This window comes from Callionymus lyra, chromosome 6 (assembly GCF_982586985.1).
Source record: "Callionymus lyra chromosome 6, fCalLyr1.hap1.1, whole genome shotgun sequence".
NCBI classification, from domain to species: domain Eukaryota; kingdom Metazoa; phylum Chordata; class Actinopteri; order Syngnathiformes; family Callionymidae; genus Callionymus; species Callionymus lyra.
The window spans coordinates 17485884-17504713 of record NC_141823.1 but is presented as its reverse complement, the minus strand read 5'-3'; the positions used below and the strand labels follow the sequence as shown (position 1 = coordinate 17504713).

Here is an 18830-nt window from a genome sequence, read left to right as displayed (position 1 = left end):
TTAAAGAATATGTGACATTTAGTCACACGTGAATAAACATGTTGACCAGATGTTGACTTGTATTGTATGTATTTCATCATGTACTCACCTACTCTCTCAGGCCCTTTAGTCAAACATAAGCTATTAAGCAACATAAGAAAACTGATGACCACGCGTGTAATATTGAACGCATCGTAATTACTGACACTGCTGATGTTTGTTCATCTGCGGAAGAATAATTCTCACTCAACTCATTTTTTCTTATACGTAAACAACATTTTCACTCCATTTAACTTTGTCTCGTTGGCATAAAGATGCAGGTGACTTGATATTGTTTCTGTAGAATGATGTGAATAAATTGAAAGGATTTTACCTTTTGTGGCTCTCAAGACAACTTCGCCGCCACCTGAACCGCCGCATCCGTCCTCATCATCGCAGTCGCCGCTGTACCAGCCATCCAAGTCTCCACTTCCTGTTTCAATCTGGTCCAGCGTGCCCAGTTTAGGAATGGATTTTCCTTGCAGCAGCTGTTTGGGAGAAATTGAAACTTTAAATGCGAGAAAATAAAATGTTACTTTAAGCAGTATAAAGTATATTCTAGCTGTGACATCCTTCAAACACTTTCACAACAAAGAGACGTGCAGTAGAATTCAGATGCATTTTTGCATCCAAACTCAACATTAACAGAAGGTCAAAATTGTGAAAAAAAAAAGTATATTATCATAACAAATACATTTTATAAAATGACAAAAAGTCAATGTCGAGGAATAAATGAATAACTTCTCTTTAAATTAAAAGTGTTTGTAGGCTTAGAGTTCATCTTATTTTGTGGTTAATCATTGACATTTGACTTGACTTTAAATCAAAAATAAATAGATAACACGATGTTAATGATTAAAGAAACATTATATTAATTGGCATCGTTTTTTTGATTCATTAGCTGGCAAATATAGAACTTTAAAAAAATGTTTACTTCAACTATATTTTAACTGTTCAAAGAGCCACATAAGACTGCAGGGCAGCAGAAATGTCAAAGCTGTTGTGATGTCAGGGGAAATGGATACAGTAATTGGCACATTTAAATTCATGGTGCATCATTGGTGGGAGCGCAGAGGTGTGTTGATCAGAAGGCTAGTGTCCATGCTAATGAGTGGCCGCCACAGTTCAGCATGACAGAGCCAAAGTGTCAGGGGGTGCCGCTGTGGCCGAGCTACATTCCGGAGGAATCTGTGCGCATAATTAACCTGTTAGCGGCCGCGATAGTGGCAGGTAACAAGACGGAGAGAGCCGGCCGAGTCTGGCCAATTTAGGGGGTTCTGTCCACAAGCTGAAATTTATTGGCGGCTGAAATTAGCCTTGTCAAACACTTCTGTGCATAAAGGTCAGAACTGATGTTCACTTAATCGGCTAGAAACACAGTAATTAGTTTGCTCAATGTCAAATAGATATGAAGTCTACCAATTATTAAGAAATAAATTAAACGATTAAATATATTTAGGGTAGACTAGTTAGACTCGCTTCAGCCAAGCCCAAGACACTACCATCTATTATGCTTTGTGTCCAGGATTACAGCCCAAGATTAGGCAAGACAAAGAGAACCAGAGACCAACATTAGATTGCCATCATTGAATGGTGAGACCAAGAGAAGGCAAAAACCAAAGATTATCAACACCTAGAAAAGACCAAGACCAAAAAAATAAGGTATAAAGTCGAAGGTAAGTATCAAGGCCAAGAAAGGAACAAAACCATAAACTATAAAAACCAAAATAACAAAATATCAAAACCAAGAAAATACTAAGACAAAAACCCAGACATAAACTATTAAGACCAAAGCTTTACCAAAATAATAGACTATAGACACCAAGACAACATGATCTGGGGTATATAATCCATGGTTGTTGCCCCTAAGATTTGGAATGATCTTACTCTCCCTCTGCGCTTGATGGATCTACTGACTCCTTCAAGAAACATCTTAAGATATTTCTATTCCTGTAGGCTTCTCCTTGATTTTCTGTAACTCCTGTGTTGTTCTCTGTGTTATCTCGACCTTTTAATTATATATTTTATTGAGTTTTGTTTTGATTGTTTAAGCACTTTTTGTGACCCTTGTCTGGAAAAGCCAGGGTCACAAATTAACTGACTTACTTACTTACTTACAGACAAAGACTATAAAGATAATACATTTACCAAGATAATAGACTATAAAGACCAAGACAAGACCACAGACAGAGTAACAACATCAACTATCAAAACCATATAGTACCATGACAAGGACAAGACCAAATACATAGACTACTGAGACCAAGAAAAGACCAAGACCCTAAAAATGCAAGACCAAGGAAAGACCAAGACCATAGATTTTCGAGACCTAGGCAAGGGCTCATAGACTAACACTATTAAAACGTTACTGTTTGAATTAGAAGGAAGATGACTGAGGTTATATGTTGCTATTGTGAGATTGTGTTAAAATAAACTCATTTATTCAGCACTTGTTTGTTAAGAAATCTAGAAATAGATTCAACTAAAGGCGAAAATGCTGGAAAGAATCTGCATGTTTACAGCGTTTCCATTGGCGACAGCTGCTTGTCAAAGGTTTATCTATAGATTCTTCACAAAAAAAGATTCAGATGGATGAACTCAGGAGATCTGAGAGCATCAAGAAATCCGTGTAAACATCACGCAGTAACAGGCAGTAAATCATCCTTGAATCTCAAACAGACTTTCATAGACGAGTTCTTCTTCCCAACTCAGTTCAATTTTCCTCTGCCGGGTTAGAAAAGCAAGATTCAGTCTGTCGATTTGCATTCGGCATAATTTGCATCGAGCAGCAGAACTCATTAGTCAAGCCTTGTTAGCTAATATTTTACAACAAACTCATTTGTTCCATGGCTCCAGAAGCATCCATCGGCTTTGAAAAAACCTGCCAATCACCCAGATCTTCACATCATCGCTGCCACTGCGCTGTTCGGGATTTTATTGAGCTGCAGAGAAAGTCATTGCTCCCGAAATTGTGTTGTTTGGTTCCAGTCTGGGAATGACATGGGCCTTTGTCCAGCAGTGACTGTGGGTTCATGCAGTGTTAAGCGGTTTGACAAAACCTTTTAGTTCTGAGACATGATGGTTATCGAGTCGTTTCGCTACTCATATCTTGAATCCTGATACATTTGCACACACAAACTTAAATACAATAGTCTTTTTTTTTGTCTATAAGAGGAACAAGCGTCTTTATTACTCATGCAGCTCAGAGGTAAGCAAAGGTTTACCAGAGTAGTAATTGGCAAGGCTGCTATGATAACAGACCTGATGTTCATTTTATTATCGTGAGATGACTCCAGCAACATTTGACGATATTGGCAGAACATTCACCCCAATTTAACCATTGCAAATGGCCATGTCAAGCTTTAATGAGCCGACAAAACTCCAGCTGAACAGTTGGACTTTGGGTCACATTTATTTCTATTTCGGTTTTTGTTTCCTCAACTTGAGATCAAATTGCAAATGAGTTGTCCACTGCCTGAGCAGATCTGATACCAATAATTAAAATTGTCGTATAGTTATTTCAAGGGGCCCGCGGTTCCATCAGTACATATTTTCTTAACAAAAGATCGTAAAAAAAAACAAATAAACACATTTTAAAGGTTTAATGACAAAATCCTACAAAGTGTAGCTCATGTGTTTTAATGGTAATTTTTTAAAAGTCTCTTTTCTTTTTTGTGTTTTCTGACCACAACTCTGCCCAAACAGCTTGATTAACTGTTGAAGGATGCAAAAGACAAATCAATTCTTCTTATTCTAACATTTTTATTTTCTTGAAGATGGTTTGATGGTCTCAGTGCATATAAACAAAGTGATGGAGTGGAATAAATTGATAACCTTCAAAATAGAAAGAAAATACATGCATTAGTCTCAAACTAAACCCCAATAAATATTTTCCCTTCAACGATTTCTTGAATAAAATGTTACTATTACTTGATCTACAAACAAAGTAATTTAAAGTAACTTGGGATTTTAAATCAATTAATGATTAAAGTACATACAGTACATCCGCTTTCCAGTAGCAGGTAAAAAGGTTAATTGAGTTATTTCCAAACATTTATTGCCATGCTTTTCCTGTGGGTGCACAGTTGAATATTGTCCCACTGGCAGCAATTTGCAAGAATTTGGGTTCCACCAACTGCTTTTTCAGTGTTCACCCCCTGTAGCTTTGGAGTTTATGAGTAAATTGAGACTTGACACGACAGTCTCTTTGTAAACCTATTCTCAATTTTGGTTAAATTATTATTTATTTAATATTTATTAATTATTTATTTATTTTGAAATTTGTAGCTAAACAATCTCGCCCCTACTTGTTTTCATGTCTTCAAATGTAGCCCTCTTCAAGAAAAGTTTGACATCCCTGCTCCTTTGTCCAACTAATCCTTAAATTAGACCGACATTTTAACAGTTTTTTAAAGCTGTTCAGGTTATCTGGGAAGAAAGTCATACCCCGTACTATAGACTCTCCCCAATGCACACCTGGAATCAACTGATTGCACAGTTCATTCCTTCTACAGGTGAGGTTTTTTTTGTGCATTTAAATAGTTTCCGGACGAGAATCTGGCTGTTAAACCTCAGAGACAAAAATGACCAGCCTCACACATAAACTAATCGTTTATGAAAAAGCGGAAGTGGGAGCATATCTGTAAATGCTACATTGTGGAATTGGCAACATAATTTTGTATTATCTTCTAAAATATGAAAGCATGTTTGCATAAAACTCATGTGTTTAGGTTGTTCGGAAAATAGAGAAATCAAGCATATGAGGGTTATTACCATACTCATTAATTTGATGTCAAGAGTCTCAATGCCATTCGTTGCAACACGTGTCTTAATCAAAGGAAGGTACAATAATGTGTGATTGGATGAGCAAGATACATATCTGAAGAGGACATGCTCATCTAAGTAAGAGGGATTTTTTTCTAAGATGAAATGGCTTGTTTTATGGCAGTAATGGCCCAGGTGGTAGAATTGATTGTCAAATAATAAGAGGTTTGATGGGTCAAAACCTAGGGGCAACAACTGGTATTAAAAAAGCAAAGCCAAGGCAGAAGTTCAAAAAAGCCACAGTCCATCGATTGTCCGTTTGAGGCTGAATACAGAAAGACAGGGAGTACACACCCAGCCACAAAGATTTTTACTAAATCAAAAACATTAATGAATTTTTACAATAAGGGACATGGTCTACTTGACACACAAGTGAGCGCATTTTAGCTGCCATTGCATTAAAGGTCAACTAATGTGTTGATTTAAGTGTTTCCTTGTACCTTGTACTCTACTGTACTCAGCAGTATGTGTGTGCACAAAACTCTCTTTTAATAAGGATATTTACATTAAAAAATGTGCTTATGCCCCTCCTACTGAAAACACTTTTCTGGAGATAGAATCTTTTTTACCCCTACCAAACCCCTCTGCTGTGATTGGTCAAACATCGAGGTAGGATGTATTGGCTTCAAAACCGAGGTTCAGTAACAGACGATGGCGTTACAGACAAAACATATTAATTATAAACGGTCTATGGGCTAAACTCGTCCTGTCGCTGTCGTTGCATCCTTGTATAATTGACACTAGTGCGGGTCTGTACAAGCGCTATGAAAAAGGACCCTTAAATGCATTATTATAGGCCTGTTCAAAGTTGCGAGGATGATTGAACACGAAATTGACAGACAGATTGAAGCAGCATTTGCAGTAATGATGTTACTTTACTGTCTATTCTGGAGAAGAAGGACCACAATCAGGACACAATTTACTGGTTAATGACAAACCTTTTGCTCCTGGCATCAGCTGGAAAGATTATGAAAGAGCGACTCCGGTGTTGTAAGGTTCTAAAGAAAAGTCTCAAGCAGAACAGAGAAATCTGGTTTTACTGACCTCACTGCTAATTCTCTTACTATTTAAACTATCATTACCGGAAATAACAACATACTACTAGACATCACAATTATAGGCATTATTGGCTTGCGTTTGTAAATTAATTTATGTATTTATTTCCAAGTGAGACAAGAATGATGGGATGTCTAAAAGCGACAGCAGAACTAACGCCCCTAAACTAACCGTGGATTAATACTTGTGTCATTTCAGGATACGCTACATGAAACCTTAAAATCTGACTCATTCTCATAATCTGACAGGCCCCTTTTAAATCAGCCCTTTTTTTTTTTTTTTTTTACATTCCAAGGAGCAGAAACAGCAGTGAATCAAGAGGAGCCAGCATCAAATATTTATTGGCACAGACTTGCTTCTAGCTTTTGAATATCTTCATTACACTGCTTCATCAGGAAAGCCCAAAGCATCATCAAGGACACTAGTCAGCCAGCCCACATGCTATTTTCAATCCTGCCATCTGGAAACGATACCAGAGCATTAAATCACACAATCCCTCTCACAGACACTTCTTCCCACAGGTAGTCAGAATAATGAATAGCCTCCTTTCGCTTCATAAATGTGCACATACTGATTCTAAACTGGTCACGACCTCATCGATAAACTTCTGAGTGAGGAGTTTGATGATTTAGTGTCGGAGCCTTTACACGTTGCCGGGGTAAATACTACGAGTGCCAACATTTTTTAAAAAAATATAAATTAATTGAAAGTCAATGGGTTTAATCTGGCAACATGTGTGTTATTATAATAAACTGAATAATAGGAATTTAAGAGGGTTGTCTGGTTTAGAACTTAAAAAAAAAAACGTTATATCCACACCACGAAATGGTGTTGTGTTTTTAAGGGCTGGTCTGCAGGGACGTATAAGCCACCACAATTTTCTATGAGATGCAAGATTTATTTACACGACAGAAGCGCCATTTCTCACCCTAAATGCAGCAACTTGTGAAAACTTGATCTTATTCTTTACTCGCTGGAGGTTTTCTTTATTTATTTATTCCTAAACAGCTACATAGATAGAGAATGCTGTCATATGTGTGGTAGTAAGTGAGAAAATACTGCTTCAACCAATACATTGACATTCATTAAACGTACCGAACCTCTGGGCTGTGAAGCTCATTGGACGATTATTAGCTCATACAAAGGCCATCATTCCAATCAGGAAACCCAATGATTACGTTGACCAGAGATGAAGGTCATCACAGTATGTCGCCGATCCACCAAATCTTCTTTAAGCATAAACCAGATGTTCTTTTTCATTTACAAGGTAATGCAGATATTGAGGTAATTAAAAGGGAACTCTGTGACAATGAGATGTTTTTAATGTTCAAGTCCAGCAAAACAAGTCTTGAGTTGCTCCGTTTTATTGACTCTTAATCCAGCTACAGACTTTCAGCAGTGATAGAGCAAATGTTTTTGCTTTTGAAACAGAAATAATGTAACTGCAATGCCGTATGTTTTTACTGCTGTCATTTTATTGGGTGTACAATTGTTTACGAAAAACAAGATTAAGGCACTTGTATCCGTTTCTGGTTTTATCTTCCTGGTTAAAGTCACATGACACTCACAGATTATTCAGACAATGTTTCTTTTAGTTAAGATCATCATAGAAGCAGTAACTAGAGAGTTTGACTACATGAATCATGACTGTTCAAAATGACACTAATCATTACAGATGATAAGAATCACAATCATGGAAAAATGTTGCATGTTGTTGCTTCAAGTTATAACTTCACAAATATGCATCTTTTAAATGTCGTATACACGTAATGTCGTATTTCGTATGCACTACAGGAGATTGGATATATTTGAACAGTGTTGTTGCAATTCCCAGCGTCATTCCCATTTTTATTTTCCTGGAAACTTCCAACAGAAGACTTGGGACTTAAGCCATGAGAGAAATTAATGCAACTGCCGTCTCCAACCCAGGCAAAGTTACATGGTGAGGAGCACCATTTGAATCATAGCTAGAGAGTAATAATATTAAAACAACCATCATTTTGTTCAATCATAAGTATCTCCCATCATGCATTATTTACACAACAAGACAAAGAATCTTTTGCGTCAAATTCCGTTATCTCGCTTACTGGAAACTTCGAAAGGTAGACTTAGGACTTTAGCCATGACATAAATGAATGCAACTGCCATCTCCAACCTACTGCTGTAAAATGGTTTAGTGGTCATGTGTGTACCTAGTTAGGTCATTCAGGCAAAGTTGCGTGGTGAAGTACATCATATGAATAAATAGTGAGTATTTAACCAATATTAAAAAAATAAAAAGGTCAAAATGTTACGTACTTTGCTTTGATCTAAAACCTAAAAAGCAACAGCCTTACTATTTTAACATTTGTAATTCTAAAGAGAATTCTTAACTTTCCGAAGATTAATCATCCAACGACTCACGGCAAGCTGTGAATCAGTGTGTACTTAATTGTAACGCACAATCCTCAGACGTGGCTGCTGCCACATGACAACACAAATCTTGCTCCGCAGCTAGATGGAGCTCAACATGGCTCCTCACAGTCATGATTATGCTCTTTGAACACGCTTTAGCATCTGTAAATACAGGGTGGGGGGAAGATCTTACAATGATCACATTAGCTAGTCAGCGGTGAAAAGTGTCAGGAAGTGAGTCTGCTCCCGGGACACAGACTGTCATCTTATATTTCCCTCCACGCTGCACAAGCCTTGGCAGGCTGATTATCAGGCTCAAGTTACACAACGACCGCTTGACAGCAGGTCACCGGCTGCAAGAGACGGGTTAGACATGTTGAAATAGAACTTGGATAGACACACAGAAGCAATGGTTCTTATACACTTATAACAACCTTTTGCTGCTTTTAAATCAGTTCGGAAGGCAATAAAGACTCATTTAAGGGACAGATTAATTATTCAGTCTCAGTGTTTAGTCATTTAGATTTAAGTCCGAGTTTATCTTTTACATATATAATGTTATAAAAATGTTGAACTGGCATTTTAAATATATGTTTAAACATCCATCAGTTATCAATGTAAATGAGAAGTGCAGGAATGAAGGTCTTTTAAGTATTTCTCTTTATAGGAGTTCAGAGAACTGACTTATTGTTTATGAATATTTCACCCTTTCGGAGTGGAGGAGTTGTTATTTTATCATACTGTTACATTTTTTTCTAGACTGACCATTACCATTGGGTCGTCCTCAAAAAGTAAAGACCTTGTAATAGAAGCCATGAGGAGAAGAAGGCTGAGAAAAGAAAACTTGGAACATAAAACTCTTCAAAGTGCAGGTGAAGAGTTAGTTTTAATCAAAATTATTTGGGACATTATTCCACTTAGGTGCTTTATTTATGTGTGTGTTTAAATTGAAACTATCTTTATTTGTAATAATTATAGGGCAACTAATGTGAAGACCCAACTCTACTGACTCGCATGTTTCAAATGTTGAAGTCTTCCTCTCCAAGATGCAGTAAGTCCCTCATCATGACCATGTTTTGAACTTATTACTTTATAAAGTTCTCCCCCGTCTGAAATCTCAGCAAACGAGATGTTACGAGAGTGGAGTCCATTATGACTTGATAATGGCTTCACTCCTCCTCCAGCCAGCTGTGATCAGGCCCCGGTTCTTTTATACAACGAGTCCCTTGGAGTTGGAGACTTCTAAGTTTAATGACTTGCGGTGACGAACTGTGATGTTTGACCAATCACAGCAGAGTGGGTGTGGTTATGGTAAACAAGATTTAATCTCCAGACTACAAAGAGTTTTAAGTGTGCGAGTCTTAGGCACATTTTATAATGTAAATATTTAATTGAAAACAGAGTTTTGTACAAACCGACTCACACTGATGATACAATAGAGGTTCAACATCTATTTAAGACACACTTAAATCAAATTAAATAAAATGCTGACTTTTGCTCATACAAAGCGCCATCACCCCTTGGGCTTTTGGGCAAATTAAAAATGATATCCATGGGTACATATCTATGCAAACAGCTGTTCGGTATTAGATGTTCTGTACATTTTTCTGAGGGAAACCCAAGGATTTAGACAAAATGCCTCGTAGTCGTGCGGTCGCAGAACAATCCAACATAAATAGACCAGAAACATCATGATTCGATGTTCTAAAAACAAAACAAAATATGGTGGAGTTGAGCAACTTTCATGACTGGTTTCTAACATTAGTATATGTTAAAAGAATGTTGTTTTTTTTCTCTTATAAAGACCATTCAAACCATCACATGAGGAAGCGGCAGGAGGAGGACGGTGTGGAACAAACAGTAACCTGTCAGGGGCTGCTTGGCAGCTTCATTCCACGCAGAAACAAAGCGAGCTGGTTATTTATCCTTGGATGAAAATAGTCAAGAACACCATCAGAAACTGTGAGGCATGGAGGTGGAAACATCATTCTTTGGGGATGCATTCCTGCGAAGGGGACAGGACGACTGCGCCGTATTGAGGCTAGAATGGATGGTGCCATGCATCATGGGATGTTGGCCAACAACCTCCTTCCCTCAGTAAGAGACGGAGACGGATTGTGGCTGTGTCTGATGTTAATAAATTAATGATGAGGATATGGACAGTGAGGATATGGGTGTAAAAATGATGTTAAATTGATCAATAATAATTGTAAAAAAGGAATAATGATAAAAAGTAAAGTGTAATAAATATTATGCCAACATTGTGATTCAAAGAGGAGTTTCTCTGTCATAGGTTCATCTTCTTAAACATCATTTGCAGCACATTAACAATTCCAGCGATGGAAAGCAACATGAATGAACGGGACGAATTCGATTATCTGTCCGGCGGCGGCGGCGGCGGCGATGTCAATGCGTTCTTCAAATAAGAGGAGGACGTGGTCGTCACTTCAACTTAACAGAGCGGGCCGGATGTTGTATTGTGGTGTGTATGATAAATAAAGCGTGAATACATTCCGAGTGTTAATCTCATGCACAAGAGAAGAGGAGCCGTTCATGCATAATTCAGAAGAAAAACCTGCTGGTCAACCACCACATCAATGACGGGTAAATAATTCAGCCGGCAGACTGGAGTGAGGAGCCGCTGACCCTGATTATGATTGAGAGACACGGGGACGGGACCTACTTACAGAGTCTTGATGGGTTTCGCCACATCAAGAGGAGAGGACGAGCAGAGGAGAGATGCCCACAAATAATTCATAAGCAAAGACCTGCTGATGAGCAAACTGATGAAATACACAGTTTGTCGGCTCAGATTGCATCTTGAGTTTGTCAATAGCTGCATTTCTTTTTCCTGCCATTTCCCCCGCCGTCCTGCGCTGGAATAGAAATGATTTATGTTTATCTGGTCCGCGGGAAATTGGGCTGTTGTCAAGGCCGGGGGCAAAAAAAAAAATGGGAATAGAAAAGAATATTTCCAAAAAACGTAGATGAGAAACATTAAAATCTACATCCGCGTGTATACACTTTCATCCCCGCCCTGCTGGAGGATCCTACCTACAGCAGGCAGAAGGGAATTTAACCTTTCGCTTTCATTCTAATCATTTCTCTTCAGACACACAGCCTGCAACCAGTCACGCAAGTAGGCATGTGTGCGTTTCATCACGTTAATAAGCTGCACAAACAGCGGCGAGATTTACAGAAACACTGCGGTGGGTGGCAGGTCGACAAATTTGCACGCAGCGTTCTAAATAAGCGTGGCCACTGGTTTATGTAATTGATATTTGCCTGCAATGAGCTAAACTGCCCTTCGCACACAGACGCACTCGGTGAAAGACACACGTGTTATTTATCAAGCGAAACTAAAGAAGAATAGAATAGAATTAGAATAATCGTTTAATTTGAAATGTTCAGTACCAGGCAACAAAATGTGTAGTAAGTGATTCATCTCAAAAAAGTGTTTTTATTTAATAAAAAAGGGAATTCATTGATAAAATGATTAGAACAAGAATCTGCGGATGAGAGAATTTGAAACATTATTTCTTTATAATCATTTGAATATACATGTTTAACTATTGTAAGTTTTGTATTTTTACAAAAGTGGTTATATTTCCATATCTAATAACTACTGATGAACGTTTTCATGTTAATTTATTTATGATGAAAATATTAATTTAACTTAATTTCCCTTTTTTTCAAAATGATACATCCAATTTTTGTATTTCTTATCCAACCATTCGCAATGCAAGTGCATTTTTCGCTAAAATCTAGTCACATATTTTTGATTTCTTTTGTAAATTCTTCTTTCTTTGGGTTTTTTTGTTCCTCATTTGAGACGTCCAACCCAATTTAGACACAATACGTTTTCCTATTCTTTTTTCTCTTGCAGCAATTCCCAACCTCGTTTGCCAGAGCAAATCAGATGTTGCATAATCTACCTTAAGAAACCTTGTGCATCCTCCCGAGTCACTCCTATGCCAGTGATTTCATCGTCCAACTCATGCATGAACCTCATTGTTTTGTCTTTTTCTTCCTCTTTCACACGGTACTTTCTATCCTTCTTCGTTCAACATGTACCTCTTTTCCAGTATATTCATCTTCAAACTTATTGACAATCTTTTTATTTTTATACTTCTATATTTTCTGCTGATATTGTGTCATTTAGTAAATATATAAGATAAGAAGATATGGATCACGATACTAATCTAATTGTACTTTAATACGTACACCAACAGGAACGCTTTCATGAGGGAATCTGGACTCCATGTTGTTCTTTTAGGAAAACAAACAAATTGTGTCTAACCCACTCATTTTGTCTTCCGTGTCCTATTGTGTCGCAAACACGATACATTGTCCTCTGTTGACTGATGTGGAATTGCTCCCTTGTCCCACCCTGCTGTTTGATGACATCTGATTGATATTTTAATCTATTTCCTCGCCAAAGTCAGACTCTTAGTTCCCGGTATAGTCGGTCATTTGATCCGTGATTGCACTCAATCGCGCTCTGGTTGATTCTGCTGATGTTCATTCGTGGTCGTTGCAATCTATGGACGCTGGGAGTGTTGGTGGACGTGATGGGAAGCGGTTCGTGATCCACTAAATAAAAGGGAAAAAACACTGAACTCGGTATGACCAGCTATCATTGAAAAACGCCACACGTTAATCCTCGAGATTTCTAGAAATAGATGCGATTGGATTCATTTTTAAGCAAATCTATGATTAACTCGGACCAGGTTTGACAAGGCTCCTAATCTGACTCACAACCTTCTCCACGCTGCTATCCTGGGGCTCCATTGTCCCTGAATTACATGATTAGGCTTGCTGGGGCTCCCTGTTGTTTATTCTGTTCACAAATCACCCTCAGGCTGGAGAACATCTGTGATAAACACCTTAGCGAAGGCTGAGAGAATAAATATGGATGTTGAGATGACAATCCAACAGCAGACAGGCTGTCGTGTGTGCTTCACGCACTCATGGGATGCTAGAAAACCAGCTATTTGTTAAGCAGATCATGACCAGACCGTCACTGGAGCTACACTCACGGTGCAGGAAGGAAAAGCGCCTCAATAAGTTATGATAAAAGGCCCCATGATTCCCAAGGCTCGAGTGTTGTATAATTTAGTCTTAGCTGTATGGATGAGAACCAACGGGGAAACATTAATGGTATAGAATAATAAATAGAATCATTTAAAGGAATTATGTTTGACAGGTTGTTGAGTGGATTGTTGCTGCTTCAAAACACAACGTAGAAATAGATCGTCTTCAGATTATCTCTATTCTTCTCCTCTCGTCTCATCACAGAGACACATGAATGCTAATGATAAAATATATATTCGGATCATGTATTTTTTATGTTAAAACAGATAAATAATTGCTGTCTGTGATTATGGTCTGTGGCATTCATTAAAAGAATATTATTTGTAGCGACATAAAGAAAAAAATAACTATAACTGAACTCCTTTATTATTGGAGGCCAAAATTCAAATTATGAACTATGAACCTGACTAGCTCATTTTAAAATTGGTAGCTAGCTAATGGATTACTTTATTTTATTAAAAACACACAACAAAAATGTTAAAATTTGGGGGAAAAAAACAATGAAAAGGTAAAAACATACCCAGATGTTAAAATATATCTTTAAAATAAAGGGATCAATAAAGATACCTCCATAATATATTTTTAACCTTTGTGTTATCTCAGGGTCAAGGTGACCCAAAAGCCTGAAAAGAAACATATCCCTTGTGCTTCCTCTGGGTCAAGGTCAACGACCTCCCTGACTTCTATAAATACATATGCAGCGATAGAAGTCGCTGCTTTTGGCCTCCGGGTCACCTTGACCCTAAGATAACAGGGTTAAAAAGATAAGGGTAAAAAGGATGTAAAAACACATTCAGATGTTATAATATATCTTAAAAAATGTAAACAATAAGCAACAGTTGCTTGATTCGTCTCATGACTTGAACTAGTTTTGCTTAATGTTTTTGTATAATAATGAATAATTGAGGAAAGAAGTCATCATTTCTTTTGTCTTTATCGCTTCGAATGATTTTAATGTGAAATAAATGCTAATGCTGGTTAGCACTACAGTTAGCAGTCGCACTAACAGTCCTGTGATGTCGATGTTATTTCCCTAAACTAACTCCCAGGATGCAATTGTTAACCCTCCCTGCTATAACTAGCAATGACACTTTTGTGTATCCAAAAGAAACAATTTGCCTCTACCTGGTTTAACTTAAATCCAGGTGTAACTCGCACTACAGACTGCATGTTACATTGTGAAATATTGTGAATCCACCGTGAAAATTGATGCATAATCCATCAATTAGTGTCTGCTCTCAACTTCACAGAGCACTTTGTAAATCAGTTTGACCCAGTAATGGAGTGTAATTTGGCTCTCGAGCGTTCTCAAGATGTTGTTGATTTGCATTTGGGCTTTACACAAAACACAAGTTGAACAAAGTAGAAAATTAGAAGATGTTGAACAGAAACAAAAACAGGGTAATTTGAACTGAAAGAAAACTGGTTTTCATTGGAGGTGTATGAATGAATTGATGCAGGTTTTATTTCTGAAGAGCATTCTGTTGTCAAGAAGAATAAGCATGTTTGTTTTTTTCATCTTTGAAGAGTAAATAGTGGGTATTCACAGAGGTACAGTTTCACAAAAAACTTTTACAAGAGCCACAATTTGACAGAGACAGCTTTCAGAGCAGCAATCTCACTTTAACCATTCAATTGTGAGCAAACAGCAATTTGCCAAGATGTCCTTGTTCAGTTAAATCTCATTGTGGCTCTGGAAATAACAGAATATCGGTCTAGTCTTTTCATGACATAGACATGTATTCAAAACGTGTGACAGAATTCCACGGGACAAAGTCCAGCAGGTTTTCCGATACTGTATATTTTCAGCATGAATGAACATGAAAGATTTTAAAAAAGTACTTTAAATGACTGGAATCAACACTCTGCTGTTGAATTAATTAAAAATAAGCTAGTTATTTTTCTTCCATTACATTTCACTTTAGACTAATTATATTAAACTGTTTTTTGTTTTTGTTAAATGACCTGGTACTTTCCAGTTTTAATTTAGCAAACCCTTCAACAGAGCTGGAATAAAAAGACAAATAAATAGCAGATCTATTTCAGAGAGAAAGGGACTGTGAATTTGGAGCACAAAGTAGTAATGGGTTGATAAAGCTTCATGAAGCAGAGTCTTACTTGTTAGAGGTCAGTAGGTGGCGCCATCAGTTTGAAAATAAAGAATTGTAGAGCAGAGAGTGCCATCTAGTGGACACTTAAACTTGTGTGATGTTTGTTTAAATCCAACGATCAATGGTTTGTAAAATGTGTGTCCTTAATTCAATAAGTAAGTTTGAATGACTATTATTCAGTGCACAATTCTTTTAGTCAAAAAACAAGTAATTCAATTAATTTTAAAAAGCTTGTATCACACTGAAAACACTCTGAAATAACAAATGCTAATTTTGTACAAAGCAACCATTTTTAGTATTTTTAGTATTATATACATTTATTCTGGTAATAATCTTAAAATTGTTATTAATAAGAAATATCCTGAATTTTTTATGGGTCAGCCGGTCGTCGTTTAAAATAAAAAAAAAAGTATTTTATAGCAGAGACCCCCATCTAGTTGTCTCTGAAAATTAAAACACGGTTTCATGAAGCTTCATCAGCACACCACTAGCTAAAACACATCAAGCTTTGTTGTTGTTTTGCTGATTTTATTTTAATATTAATCTCCGGTGGTGTGTTTTGTGTCAGAGTTGCTTTCAATACATATAACCACATGTGTCATTTTATATTAACTTCATGAAGGTCTAGCAAATGTCTGTTTTTATTCATGAAAACTAATTACAAATTTGACGCCTGTTGAGAAACTTGACGTTGCTAATAAAACCGTTTACTTTGCTTCAGATTCTTCTTTTTTTTTTTACTTATTAAATTGCACTTGACATCGCAGCAAATGAATCCATAAAGACGTGTCCATGACTTTCAGAATAGACTTGTCTTCCGTCTGTGTGGCCTTGAACGTTGTGCTGGAAATGGGTTGAACACAAGTGAAGTCTGACTCTTTATTTATTCATTTCGACCATTCATTCCGTGGAAGCGGTGGAAGTCGGAAGGATAAAAATTAGCTAATTAAGAGCGAGTCAGGATCGAGGGAGTCATATATAAATGTGTGTGCGCTTCAGCAAGTTGGGACTGTTCAATTGAAGACTTTACTGGGCTTCAGAAACAAACTTTGCTCCAATCCTAGTGAATAGAATGGAAAATAAAGGTCCTTAAATGAATGAAATAAATTGTGTAGTTGATGTAAAACACATTCATGATGCTGTCATACATTTTAGAGATCAGTGGGTGGAGCCCTCACTTTAAAAGTCATGTGAGGTTTCATCAGAATAGCTGAGAGTGCCATCTAATTCCCACGGTTTCGTGAAGCTGCATCAGCTCGTCGCTAGTTGCTCTAGGTTTCTGTGGTTGCTTCTTTACTTTCTTGTGTCGTTTTTCATTATTTAAAAAGAGAAAGCTGAACGACAATAATTGCTAACATTGTTCTTGCGTCATTTGGATTCAACCAAGGTTACAGATAGTGATGGTGAAGCTTCATGACACAGTGTCCTCATTTTCAGAGTCCACTAGATGCACTCTTTGCTCTATAATACTTTTTAAAATCTGTCTAATAAAACCTCATAACATTTTTAGTCTGAAGTCGCCAGCTACTGACCTCTTAACATATGACACTGTTTCGTGAAGCTTCATCAACACATCACTAGTTTCTGTTTATTTCTGTGGTTGCATTTTTACTTTTACTGTTTTTCATGATTAAAAAGAAGTAACGTTGGTTGTTAAATGACATGAATTGCTAACATTGTTCACTTATCATTTGGATTCAACCAAGGTCTGAGATAGGGATGTATTGATGAAGCTTCATGAGATAGTGTTCCTATTTTCACAGTCCCCTGGACTGCTCTATAATCCTTTTTAATAATAAATCTTCTAATCATCTTTTCTAAAGCATCCTTTTTAAACCGGAAGCGCCACCTACGGACTTCCTAACATATGACACTGCTTCATGAAGCTTCACCAGCCCATCACTAGTTTTACAATGAACTAGTTGAAGGAGGTTTGTCGTCTCTTTTATTAGCAACTGTGCAGGATCGGAGAAACAACTGCACGGGATGTACGATGAGCAGAGTCGTTGAGGCGGATCAGAGAACCCGGGATGATTCTGATATAGAGTCATGTGCCGTGACACCCTACAGATGGCAAGGATTAGTCAGGGAGGGGGTGCCAGCACGGGGTCAAGAGAAACGACCTGGCCTTCAGCCTGCTCACTTGGGAAACTCCAGAGGCAGACGCGTGAGCTGCTGATGCTGCTCCAGCAGCTGTTACCGACACTCCTGATGGAAAGTGCTTCGGTAAACTGCCCTAATCTCATCTTTCTTGGAGACGAAGGCGGCTGAGAAAGAGTTACAGCCTAAGAACAGACGGGCGTTATTGAAACGCCACATTGATTCCGCCTGGAAAACGAATATATATATATAAAAAGTGTTAAAAAAGAAATCACTTGAAAACATTTAAATCGTTTTCTCTGGTGCTTGGAAGCAATGATGCACAGTTCTTTATGACCAGCTGTTACGTAGCAAAAAAACAAGTTTAAAGTGTTTGTTTTTTTTTCATTTGATTTGTTCTTTAGCCGTGTAGCAACACAGACCCTAAGAATACAAACAAAACATCACATCCAAGTCATTATTTTGTGAAAGGCGCCTTTCAGAACACACATGGTCACAATAGAGACAGATTAAAATGACAGTGTAAAGTGAAGAGTTTTAAGAGAAGAACAAATTTGAACTACAAAAACATGGAAAATAAAAAACAAGGGTTACAGTGAATATAGTGAGAATGCAGGGAGTTTTAGCTAATTCTGCTGTTTTGTGTTTATTAATATGTAAAATGTAATGTCAGCAAATGTTATGTTATGTTATGTTATGTTAAATATTTCAGACAACAGTGGAGTGAACAATTCTGCAAAACAAATGATTGGCTGATGATATGTCAGTCTATTTGATCTGTAAAAGATTTGAATTCAAAATACATCTTTCTCACAACACTTAACAACTCCACCTTAGAACATATACATACATTTAAAACTGCTTTCCAATTTCTCCTCAACTCCTTGTAGATTTCTAACTTCAGACAGTGTTATTGACTATTTGTCTTCAGGTTCCATTAAGAGTTTGTAAGTTTGCCAGACAAGAGTCAGAGATAGTAAACATGTAAAGATGCTCACCTGATTGATGTGCTTGAGTTTATCCACGAGTTGACTTATCACAACATCAGCGCCTTTGACTTTGACTTCGGGGTTGGCAGCCTGGGCTTTGATCCCATTTCCCACCACGCGCAAAGTGTAGCTGCAACACAAGAAGACGCAGATGTTTAGAAGAAGAAGCCAACTTTCAAATCCACAGCATGGGAATTGAAATCAAAGAGTGAGAGACACACAGGTCTTGATCTAATTGGAAGGT

The 18830-nt window shown here is 37.4% G+C and overlaps 1 protein-coding gene across 1 annotated transcript in view; it reads right to left on the bottom strand.

The window, feature by feature from the left end:
- The window catches only part of gpc5a (glypican 5a), a 135983-nt gene that overhangs the window by 44739 nt on the left and 72414 nt on the right, over positions 1–18830 (bottom strand). The window contains exons 7-8 of the mRNA XM_087794002.1: positions 18596–18716; positions 353–506 (exon numbers count right to left, since the gene is read on the bottom strand). Coding sequence (XP_087650128.1) covers positions 353–506; positions 18596–18716 — 275 coding nt within the window. The remainder of the gene's footprint in view (positions 1–352; positions 507–18595; positions 18717–18830) is intronic.